The sequence below is a fragment of the Podarcis liolepis genome (assembly GCF_965112155.1).
Source record: "Podarcis liolepis genome assembly, chromosome: 9".
NCBI lineage: Eukaryota > Metazoa > Chordata > Lepidosauria > Squamata > Lacertidae > Podarcis > Podarcis liolepis.
The window spans coordinates 5308747-5321145 of record NC_139564.1 but is presented as its reverse complement, the minus strand read 5'-3'; the positions used below and the strand labels follow the sequence as shown (position 1 = coordinate 5321145).

Here is a 12399-nt window from a genome sequence, read left to right as displayed (position 1 = left end):
GCCAGCAAAGAGCAGGATCACCAAAGCCACCTCTGAAGTTGTTTTTATTTATTTTTATTTTTATTTTTATTTTTATTTTTATTTTTATTTTTATTTTTATTATTATTCGCCCTATACCCGGGGGTATGGGACACGGGTGGCACTGTGGGTTAAACCACAGAGCCTAGGGCCTGCCGATCAGAAGGTTGGCGGTTCGAATCCCTGTGACGGGGTGAGCTTCCGTTGCTCGGTCCCTGCTCCTGCCAACCTAGCAGTTCGAAAGCACGTCAAAGTGCAAGTAGATGAATAGGTACTGCTCCAGCAGGAAGGTAAACGGCATTTCTGTGCGCTGCTCTCGTTTGCCGGAAGTGGCTTAGTCATGCCGGCCACATGACCCGGAAGCTGTACGCCAGCTCCCTCGGCCAGTAAAGCGAGATGAGCGCTGCAACCCCAGAGTCGTCCACGACTGGACCTAATGGTCAGGGGTCCCTTTACCTTTACCTATACCCGGGGGTATAGCTTGGAGGTGGAGCAGGCAGCGCCAGCTGTTGCCTCATACAAGACACCCTCTCAGTCGCGCCGTCTGCAGCCTCTCCATGCCTTTCAACAAGCAGACCTAGGGGCAGCATCTGCCCTGGTGCCCCCAGACAATGAGAAACGCCTTTTGCTTTTTTTAAAAAAAATTAATTAATCTCAAGAAAATTTCGCTTACCGCAATGGAGTTTTAAAGTAAGCCAGTTCAAAGGCATCGAGGATACTGAAGAACGTTTGCTCGGCTACTTCCTTTGCCTGCAAAAGACAAAGAGGGGAGGCAGAGAAAGCGACGTCAAACCATCTCTGACCAAGAAGTTGTGAGAAGCAGCGGGGAAAGAGGAGCATTCCCTGAGATCCAAGGCCCAGAGGACTTTCAAACATGTCCACACTCCCACCTTACACCTTACAATAAAATAAAACTGAGATGCCTGTTTTGGTATAATGCAGCACATGCATTAACAGCTAATCACCACAAATTATATAGATAATAAGGGGGAGGAGATATGAAAAAGTCACACAATGCAGCTATTTGAGAGCAAGGAAATCAAAGGATAACGAGCCCCAATGATGCCGCTGGTGTTTAGGGGGACTTGAGAAGCAGGGCCTGCCATACTACTTCCGATTTCCCCTCATCCACTCTGCGGTGACTGGGGTCATAAGCGTCTTTTTTCTTTCACTCACCAGAAAGAAAAAGGGTCTCATTCTCCCACCACCTCTTACCAGGCAGTGGAAAAGCAAGCATCCTTTCTTCCAAACTTATTCCAAGGTTGTTGAAGCGCTGCCTCCAGCATGCCCAACAACCTCTTTAAAAACCTCTGGAGGAAGTTAGAGGAAAGGAGGAAGGGTCGGTTTCCGGTATAGGAAGAAGCATCAGTACCTTGCTGGTATTGGATGTTCTTGAATAGGAGTCTATACCAGCCAGGACAGCCTCTACGGCGGCAGCATAGATTTGAGAGAGCAGCTTGCTAGAAAATAAAAATAAAAAAGGAAATGCAGTGCAAATTATGACACTCAATGGGTATTTCAACTGAGACACAGGCTCCTAACCTAACGCAAAGCTGAATACTTTAAATACAACAGGGACACATACGTAAGTTTCACGAAGGATTAAAATAACTGTTTACAGCAGTGATAAGAGTTTAGAATCATGAAGTAGCTGAACGGAGTCACACTGAAAGCTAGAAGCATCAGAATGTTAGTTGTGGAACATACCCACTGGCTAGGAAAGTGAAAAAAGCCGTCAAGGCTTCATTAATGCAACAGAAATTGGTTCACATTCTAACTGTATTAAACTGATGAGCCAATAACTTTTGAAACAGGCAAGAGAGCAGCATAAATGAAAAAAACTAAAACTAAAAACCAACTTACACTTGTTCGGCTTTCTTTTCCATCTCATTGTCATTGCCTGTTATGAGCCAAAGGGATGCGTTATTTTTGATTTGTTAGATATGCTGCTTTTCATTCACATGAATTGCAAACAATAAATAACGATAACACAAAAGGACATCACAAACGCAACATAAATAATACAGAATAATTAACACATCCGGAGCGCACCAAATAGAGGAAGGATGACTTATCCTCTTGCAATATCTACATCCTTAAATTTTATCCGTTCTCTTCCATTCCTGTTTCAACCCATTTCTTCTTATTTTAATTTGGAAATGTGTGTGTGCGTTTGTATGGACTGCAACCCACCCCAAGGCCCAGGAATTACAAAGGCTAGCAGGGTGTGTGTGTACGGACAAGGACAGACACACTAAGGCACAAACAGAAAAAGCAGCCGAAACTGAACTTACCAAGGTAAGGCGTGTGAGTGGCTCCAAAGAAATAGGTCCTGGAGCAAGCCAGAGGTCCCTTGGGCGAGACACACTGCACAACCTGGTCGCCAGCAAACACAAAACGCACAGGTGGGTGACAAGAATGAAGGGTACTGCATACGCTAGCCTTCCCTAACCTGACGCAGTTTGGCATCTGAAGCAAAACTCCCCCCAGCCCCAGACAGCATGAACGATCAGAGTTGGAGCCCGACAACTTCTGCAGGGCATCAGGAAAGGAAAGGGGGTTATATGCTCTGTGCCCCAAGAACTGCTATGAACAGTGATTGAACCGTAAGTAACTGATCCCTAAAGGGTGAGGATCCAAGCTCCAATGTGAGGCCCATGGTTGCCATTTAGGGCCTGTTGCCACTTCAAAAGCATCTCAGGGACACACCAACCCCTCTTGTGATACTGTTCGTGCCTGCGAAGGTCTCAAGGTGGTCATACTGCTTCATCACCGCACACCCCAAAACTTCCTGCTGCAATTCTGTTAACTTATCATACCGCAAATGTTCCACTTTTGTCATGCTCCAGTGCCAGAGCTGCCCTCCCATTGCCAACGATGCCGTGAAACTGGAGAAGCATCACAGAACAATGAATGGCATGGGAGGATGTGTGGTCAGCCCTGTATAAACCCTCCACTGATTCACTGTTGTGCCAATGGTAAGGAAACGGGACCCCTGACCATTAGGTCCAGTCGTGGCCGACTCTGGGGTTGTGGTGCTCATCTCGCTTTATTGGCTGAGGGAGCTGGCGTACAGCTTCCGGGTCATGTGGTCAGCATGACTAAGCCGCTTCTGGCGAACTAGAGCAGCGCACGGAAATGCTGTTTACCTTCCTGCAGGAGTGGTACCTATTTATCTACTTGTACTGGCGTGCTTTCAAACTGCTAGGTTGGCAGGAGCAGGGACCGGGCAACGGGAGCTCACCCCGTCGCGGGGATTCGAACCGCCGACCTTCTGATTGGCAAGCCCTACGCTCTGTGGTTTAAGTTACAATGCCACCTGCGTCCCTTGTGCCAATGGTACATTGCAGAATATATGTGCATGTAAAGAAAGAACCCACCAGTCTGGAAGATCCCGTAGCTCTTGGGTTGGAGAACTGTTCACAGGTGGCATTATTGCAGAGCTATTTTAACAGGTGCCTATCAAAACCTCACCGGGTGATGCTTACCATGTGCTTGGCAGTGCTTCCGCCAAGACCCGTGTTGCGAAGCAGGTGCCCCTCAGACGGAAAATTGAAGTTGCCAGAGTTCAGGTTCTCTTTTGAGGAATGGGTGCCAAACAGGACAAATGGCTGCCTGCTGGGGCTAATCACACACACACAAAAACAGCCATCACCACCAACACACTTGCACCATTTATTGCAGTTTCAGGAATCAGCTTTTCCCGGGGCAGAGTTTACAGTTTTTATTTTTATTAAGCGCAAAGTACACACAGCTCAAACAAAGGAGAGCGTGTAGCTTGTGGTAGAGCATTTCCTTTGCATGAAAGAAGCTGCCAGATTCAAACTCGGGGATCTCCAGTTAAAAGATTCAGGTAGCAAACGATATGGAAAACCTCAGTTTTTTTCGTATCACCTGCTATTTGGGGAAGGGCCATAGGATATCTGCCTTACACTGGGCTTCTCCAGGCAGGGTCGGGAGAGACCCCTTGTCTGAAATTGTGGGGAATGGCTAACAGTTAGAGCAGATGATCCTGAGCTGGATTTGACTTCTCCTGCACTGCAGGGGGTTGGACTAGATGACCCCTTGGGTCCCAACTCTACAATTCTATGATTCTTATGACTGGGGGAAAGGCAGTTTCTCGTGTTCCTTAAGAACTTAGAGAGCTGCTGGAAGTCAGGTATGCATACCTAAGTTCCTATAGTAGAGGCTTATTTGCAGAAGCAATTGACTAGGCATGTTGGCTGTATCAGCGTTATACTCTGGAATGTTTGCCAGCTAGAAAGATAAGCCACATAAATAAAGACTCCCCGACAAGCTAATAGATACTCTGGCTTTGGCTATTGTCGAAACTAAGATGACTGTCAACAGCTGAATGGGAAAAATACATAATCACAGTTATAGCAGAGTGCTTTCGGTTTTAGAGATGCAAACACTCTTTTACATGCTGTGCTTTCATGAAATGCATTATGCTGTACTGCATTTGCTCAAGAACCTGTCAGTTAGAGTACCTGTTGTCCGTGATATGGCTGGAAATCATCCCATGGCTGAAGTAACTTCGGAATGGCTATGGAAGAAAAGATAAATATTAGAAATTTCTTTTTTTAAAAAAAAAGCAGCTTGTAAGAAATAATTGACACATCCAAGGAACAACAGAAATGTGTAGTGGTGCATTACAAACTATTTCAGACTGTGCATAGGGCATATAATTCCTTGATATTTATTTCTCCCCTTTCTTATTCAATGAACGCTCATGGCATTTATACCACCCAAAATATAATGACAATCTCATGCACATAATTAGTGGCAGAAACATTATGGCGATTGCTGGAGTAAAATTTAGGTAATTTACTGCCTGGTTCATAACTTGTCAGCCAACTGATTAATGTACAAGGGTTTTACACCTCTCTATACCTAAAAATGTACTTTCTTTTGGATCCCGGATGAAAGTTTGCTCATTGTGAGAACAAATTTATAGTCTCTCGATCAACTGCTGTGCTACTTTAGCCATGACCTTATGTACACCAGCTGGTTAATTCCACCCCCCCCCCAACAAGCATTAATGTGTTCACAAGGCACCAGTGACGCCTTGGAGGCTTAAAAGCGTGGGTAGGCAACCTAAGGCCCGGGGGCCAGATGCGGGCCAATCGCCTTCTCAATCCAGCCTGTGGACGGTCCAGGAATCAGCATGTTTTTACATGAATAGAATGTGTCCTTTAGTTAAAGTGCATCTCTGGGTTATTTGTGGGGCCTGCCTGGTGTTTTTACATGAGTAGAATGTGTGTTTTTATCTAAAATGCACCTCTGGATTATTTGTGGGGCATAGGAATTCATTCCTTTCCCCCCCAAAAAATATAGTCCGGCCCCCCACAAGATCTGAGAGACAGTGGACTGGCCCCCTGCTGAAAGTTTGCTAACCCTTGCATAAGAGAGGCATATTGTTCTTGCCCATGTTATTTTAGGAAATGTGATTTTTTTAAACAACGCCCCCCTTTCACATAGTTTGGATTTTAGTGTATGTTTTTTTCAAATTAGAGATCAAAAACTTTAGCTGCAATCAATGGAACTTGTAAGATTTAGAGGCAGGCCAAAAGAGTAACTCCCTTAAATGATTCCCTTCCCAGTGATGCATGATAGCTAAATCCCTTCCCTACAAAGACTTGTTAAATACTATGTGTGCACTATAATTTGGGGGTGGGCAGATGGTTAGACCTACAGTCCACTGGTAGATCTCTGGGTGACTTGCTGTAATTCAGCAAGGATTTCTTTGTCTGAATTGTTGAAGAGTGGCAATGGCAGTGAATTCACCACTTGTTCTGCCTTAAAAGAGAATGTTATGAAGATGGTCTATCGTTGGTATCTTACTCCCACCAAATTAGCAAAAATGTACAGAACTAGTAGTAAAACTTGCTGGAAATGCAAGGAAAAGGATGGTGACTTCTTTCATATGTGGTGGTCATGTAATAAATTAAAAGAGTTCTGGGAATCGATTTATAACGAGTTAAAAAAGATGTTTAAGTATAGCTTTCCCAAAAAGCCGGAAGAATTCTTGCTAGGTTTGGTGGGAGAAGATATTAAGAAGACTGATCAAAGATTAGATTTGTATGCAACAACAGCAGCTAGAGTTCTGATAGCTCAAAAGTGGAAGCAACAGGAGATGCCGACGATAAGAGAAGGGCAGATACAGCTGGTTGAATACGCTGAGATGGCTAAATTGACACACAGAATTCGCAATCAGGAGGAGACAAAGTACCAAAAAGAATGGTGTAAATTTTTGATCTATATAAGTGAGAACTGTACAAATTTGAAAATCTTGGCAGGATTGAAGTAAATCTTATGTCATGTTGTAATATCTAATCAAAGAAACTGTGAACTATAGAATAGAATAGGAAAACTGATGGAAGGGAAGGACGGAAGTCAACAGCTCTATGGAGCATAAAGTAGGATATATGTAATAAGATTTGATGTTTTACTGGTGTTGGTGGGTGATCTTAAATCTCAATAAAATTTATTTTAAAAAAAAGAGTGGCAATGGCAAAAAGGTACCCCTCCTCCTCCCCAAAAATGGGTTTCCGAAAAAGAGAGTTTCCCCTTTCGTGTAACGAGATACATACCTCTCCTGCCTGTGACTCTGACAGCTCCAGGATGGAAGGGATTTCGGTGTCAAAATTGGCAAAGAAATTGGTCCACTGATGTTCGAAAGTCATCAAATCCTGAGGAGAGAAACATATCAGCCGTTAAAGGAGATTACTTTGCATCTGTGACAGAGTCTGCGGCATACAAAAATCCAATTAAACAGAGCAGGGGGTAGTGTGGATCCAGAATTGGCCTCCACAGTCACTTACAGACTCATGAGTGATCGCCAAAGAAGAAGAAGAATATTTTTAACCCTCTTTAAGAACAGCCACTCTTTCACAAGTAAAACTGTCCAGACTGTTAAGACACCAGAATGAGAAGGCCTCTGGGTTTGCAGTAGTCATTTTAAGAAAAGCGCAAGGATCATTGCATGTGTGGAACTGAAGGAGAAAAAACAGCAATGGAGCTCCAATACACACCCTGAATGCTCTGAGCTTATGTGAGGCATCTGTTCATAGTCTGCATTTTAATCAAGGCTTATATTTTGATCAGATACCTGTATTCTTAAAATGAGCTTAAAATATATTTTAAAATATCTGTATCTCTCATGCCAGGCAGCATCTCTCATGCCAGGCAGTGAGTGCATCGGCAGATGTGCTCATCTTAAAGAGGGCCCCTGGTTTATTGTGGTCATAAAAAGGCTGAGAAGCGAGGTCACTGACCTTACAAATTACAGAATAATCAAGTTGCAAAAACATTTATTATGCCTCTCATTTGAGACTTAAGCCCAAAGGGTAAATTGAAGAAGTTGCTTTTAGAACAGCAGCTGTTTTAGCAGCAAAAGGGGGGCTGTAAACTAAGAGGCTTCTCTTGGAAGTTGCTTTTGGAAACTGTTTTTTTACTAAGTTCCCTTTCTTCTAAATATATATATATATTAATGTATTAAATATATAGGCTTAAATGTAATTATGCAAAGGATTTAGAAAGCATGAAATTTAGATGTTAGATTCTTATTTCATAGAGACATAGAGTCCTAGAGTTGGAAGAGACCACAGACCCATGCCAAACGGGAAGCACTATCACTCCTGACATCTGGTTGCCGAGCCTCTGTTTAAAATGAAATTAAAAACCATCTGGTTTGTAGGGAATAGGGAAAGAGGGGCCAAAGGTTATCTGGTAATTAAGGTGCCTTGTAGAGGTTAATGGCTACTTGTTTGCCATTTATAAATAGAAGAAAATATAGCTCTCTGTCTCCCATAAAAGGTAATAGGAAATGGGTGTATCTTATATGATTGGTTCTAGCAATCAGCCAATAGGAAATTCAACCAGGCTGATTGGACAGAGGCAGCCAAAGGAGGAGCAAGGGGACTGGGCTGAGGGAATATAAGTGCTGGCCATGAGGGCTGGCAGGGCAGAGCATTGGTAACCATATACCACTGTGTCTCTCATTTATTTGTCTGACAAATAAATAATTATTTTAATTTCTCTATTGCTGCGTTGAATATTTCATTCCAGCTAAGCGTTAACCACAAGCAGGGTGCTACATATGGAAAGGTCATTGTGGCAAGTGGGAGAGAGGTAGAAAGGCTTAGTCACACAATCAGCCTTTTAAAGCAAGAAGACAGATCACTGGTGACGTCTCCCTCTGTGGTTTTGCACAGGATCTCATTCATTCCATAAAGTTCTGCACACAAGGCATTCCTGGTGGCTTCTGCCCATGCTGTCTAGGAGTAATGAGGCCAAAGCCACAGAGTATATACACAATGAGCCAATTCAGATATCGCAATAAAACGTGATTGATCCTAACGGGAATGAGATAACGGGAGGCCTTAGGCTCAATTGCTCCTCCTCTCCCGACTCTTCCTCCCGTGTGGTCATGAGGCGATGAGAAGCTTTCCCCCTCTGTATCTGAACATGACAGACCCGTTTGAAACAAGCCAATTTAACACCATGTATTACAAGCCAATTTAAAACCATGTATTATTAAGATGGCTTGTTTCAACAAACCACAGTGTGGGGTTCCGAACAGTGTAAGATATGAAAGCGAGGAGCTAAATAGCACCTTAAACCGAGGTTATGGGTGCAACAACAAAATGTACAGGCACGCTTTTTGAATAACGAGAATACAAAGCTGAAAATGAATGAACCGCAGCTAAAATATTATGTTCATTTTTCCACATGGTCTAGTCCTTCCCCTGCCTACCCCCTAATATTCTTAAGAGGGTCTCTTCTCCAGTCTTCAGAGAGTAGCTGGAAGTGGGGAAGCAGAAAAAGGTCCTCCTTTCCTTCAACTCTGCAGTTTTAATCTGAAATCTTAGGCAGAGTACTGCGCTCAGAGCTTAGAAACTGCTCGCGCTAATGAAATTCCATGTTGCAAAATGCGCCTAGAACAATGGGAGTTTTGAACACTGGTTCAGAAATAACCCCAAACTGAGGCTAATAAATGATGTGAAGAAACAGAACGGGAGAAGCACAAAGCTCCAAACTCACTGCAATCATTGGTTGGGGGGGGGGGAGAACTATGGTTTTTCATGACATTTGAACCGACCCAATGTCATTTTATGGGATGCAGAAATGACTCAGCATTTCTCAGAACCATGGACGTTTGGCATCTTGCCAAGATCATCCGCAAGCAGGGACACAGTTTCTCAAGAGACAGATTGCCTACTACCGCCGATCTTCCCCAGCCATGTGTGTAACAGGTGAGCGTCAGGTATGATGCAGTGTGTAGTCTTGCGTTCACACTGATACCCAACAGGCCTTGCTAGCACTTTGTGGAACTCTGTAGGGTGGGGTCAGTTCCCACAGCATGTCCCAGGGCACCCCAGGCTTCTCTGAAGGTCCACACAAAAGCCATTTCCTGTACTGTAGAAAGTCATTTTAGTTCTAAACATGTTAAAAGGGAAACCGAATAAACCACAGCATGATGAACCATCAGAATACCAGCACCCCTCTCTCCATGCAATCATACATCTAAATACATGGGCTTATTCTCGGTCAAATTTGCCTTGGGAGTGGCAGTGAAGGGGAAGAAAAGTCTGGCACATTACCTCGTACAGTAAACTCTCCAGAGAAACAGGATCTATCTTGCTGTAAGTTTTCCACAGGTCCACGCTGACATCCATCAGCTGCAAAGAGAGAGAGTTCTGAAAGGGGCTTGCACATTCCGTGCTTTTAATAATAATAATAATAATAATAATAATAATAATAATAATAATAATAATAATAATAATTTATTATTTATACCCCGCCCATCTGGCTGAGTTTCCCCAGCCACTCTGGGTGGCTCCCAATCAAATGTTAAAAGCAGTACAGCATTAAATATTAAAAACTTCCCTGAACAGGGCTGCCTTCAGATGTCTTTTAAAGATAGGATAGCTGCTTATTTCCTTCACATCTGAAGGGAGGGTGTTCCACAGTGTGGGTGCCACTACCGAGAAGGCCCTCTGTCTAGTTCCCTGTAACCTCACTTCTTGAGGGAACTGCCAGAAGGCCCTTGGAGCTGGATCTCAGTGTCCAGGCTGAACAATGGGGGTGGAGACGCTCCTTCAGGTATACAGGACCGAGGCCTTCTATTCTCAAACACTGCCTTCCTCAACAGCTGGGTTGGGAACGGGGAATTATAGCTCCAAACATCTGGAGGGTGCCGGGTTGGGGAAGGCAGCTCAAGCGTTACAGTTCTTCCCAAGGCCAAGCAGGCAACAATGCTAGGATGATTGAAAGGGGCAGTAAGAACACACAGCAGTCACCAAAAGTGCTTAAGGAGAAGGCTCTTGGTTTCCTTTCCGTTTGGAAAGAAGTTGCCCCGTATGACACAATCTCCTTTCACAGAGACTCCATTCAGCTGGGAACGTTCACAATATGCCATTATGGCTGGTGAATAGTGCCATGAACGTGAAGCGCCGTTGTGTCCCTCAGCACCCGGCAGTTTCTGTAAAATAACTATTACACGGCTATGTTCCCTTTGGGGCCACGGCAGACAACAGCCCCGACAGCTCACAGCAGAGATGAAAGTGTAACTCTGCAATCTGGAAGAGTAATAATAAAAGCTAATTTCTTTTACTAGGGTTTTTCTCAGTTGCTCGGCTTGGGAAAAGGAGAGCATAACACAGGGGTTTCCAAAATAGATGTTGAAAAAATTGTTCAGTGGACATTCCTGAGAACGGTGGCACACTCAAGACATAGCAACACAAGATTCCTATTCCGTGCTTTTGGCTTGCACAAAGCAAAATAATATATACATTAAAACAGGAACAGGGAGATGCTGTGTAAGTGTGGAGCCTGAAACTAGGGACTCCATAATAAAATGAAGAGGTCTGGAGTGCTCTGTAATACAATGATTATAAAATAACTCTTCCCCGGTCACAATCTTTCCAGCCCCTCCAATGAACCACAGCAGGGAGAAAAGTCCTGGCTTAGGGGGACTCGTGATGGGCTTGTTGTTCAGCTAGGAAACCTCCCTCCAGCCTCTTACCTCATATTTCATTGTGAAGAAGCCATCGCCGCCGATTCCTTCCAGGGCAAAGGCCTGCACGATCGGCCACTTTTCAACAATGAACATGTCAAATATCTGCAGATGTCCTGAAGAAACAAAGCAATTTTATTTGGGTGGGTGTGCAATTCCTCAGCTTTTGTTATGCAACTGCAGCACTGTCCGTGTATATTAATGCAATGGTTCTGCTTATCTAGAGAGGGTTCCCTTGCTGGTGTGGTTCTGTTGGTTATATATAAAGATTTTAGGCTGCCTTATGCTCTAATGGAATCAACTTGATCCCCTGCCCCTCTTTCCTTTTTCCTTTCTCTTTCTGTGATGGAACTCCTATTTGGGGACTTCCCTGGCTTTTTTCTGGTCCATGTAGGACCAGTCTGGATAGTTGGCCTTAGTGAAGATTTGACGTTTTCATCCCCAAAAAGTTTTTGATTTGAGTTTCTACTGAAATGAGGCTGCATTTTAATGTTGTATTTTAATCTTGTTTTTTTAAAGTTGTATTTTAATCAATTGTTTTTTGTCTGGTGTTGGCCACCCTGAGCCCTGTCTTGGCTGGGGAGGGAGGGGTATAAATAAAATTATTATAATATTATTATTAATGTCAACAAAGACATACTCCTAGAATCACAGAGCTGTCCCCGTTAACAGCCAGACCCACTGACCCATTGCACCACAGGGTCCCCATGCAACCATGTTAAGAACTTTAAATATGAAAATAAATAAATAAATAAATAAATGCAACCTTTCAACAGGGAGAAGCATTTATACATGGGAAAAAACCCTAACGTTTTCCATTTTGCTGAATCAATATATTCAGAAGATCATGGGATTAGGATGTGAGTGTGTGTGGAAGCATGAAGCTGACACACAGGATGCCTCCTGGCCAAAAAGAGGATGTGGAAGTAAATGCAATAATACACTAGGCAATGCTCTCCTTAAAGGGGGAAAATATAATTCCCCACCCTTGGAGAAACGCCCTAGATCTCTGGCAGAGCAGCTGCTTTGCATGCAGACGATCTCAATTCCAATTCCTGGTATCTCTATGAAAGTTTGCAAAGGACCCTCAGCCAAGACTATGAAGAGCTGCTGCTGGTCAGTGAAAGCCAAAAGCCGGGAACCTCAGGACGAGGGGGACAAAAGCAATCACACACCCCAAGGCCTTTCTGCCCAGCCCTTGGTCAACATCCTTCTTTCCCAGACCCTCCTCAAATGCCCACCTGGAATGCAGCTGTCAGGGAACTGCCATCAGAGCATCAGGTGGTGGAGGGACTCAGGCAGGATGAAAGAGACTCAACTGCTGAAGCAGGGACCAGCAGGGGGAGGAGTGGGTCTCTGAG

The 12399-nt window shown here is 44.0% G+C and overlaps 1 protein-coding gene across 1 annotated transcript in view; it reads right to left on the bottom strand.

Moving 5' to 3' along the window:
* Positions 1-12399, bottom strand: part of DNAAF9 (dynein axonemal assembly factor 9) — an 84282-nt gene that overhangs the window by 41326 nt on the left and 30557 nt on the right. The window contains exons 6-14 of the mRNA XM_083458602.1: positions 11048-11154; positions 9624-9701; positions 6612-6710; positions 4509-4564; positions 3507-3642; positions 2313-2394; positions 1882-1918; positions 1391-1478; positions 692-768 (exon numbers count right to left, since the gene is read on the bottom strand). Of these exons, the coding sequence (XP_083314728.1) occupies positions 692-768; positions 1391-1478; positions 1882-1918; positions 2313-2394; positions 3507-3642; positions 4509-4564; positions 6612-6710; positions 9624-9701; positions 11048-11154 (760 nt within the window). The remainder of the gene's footprint in view (positions 1-691; positions 769-1390; positions 1479-1881; positions 1919-2312; positions 2395-3506; positions 3643-4508; positions 4565-6611; positions 6711-9623; positions 9702-11047; positions 11155-12399) is intronic.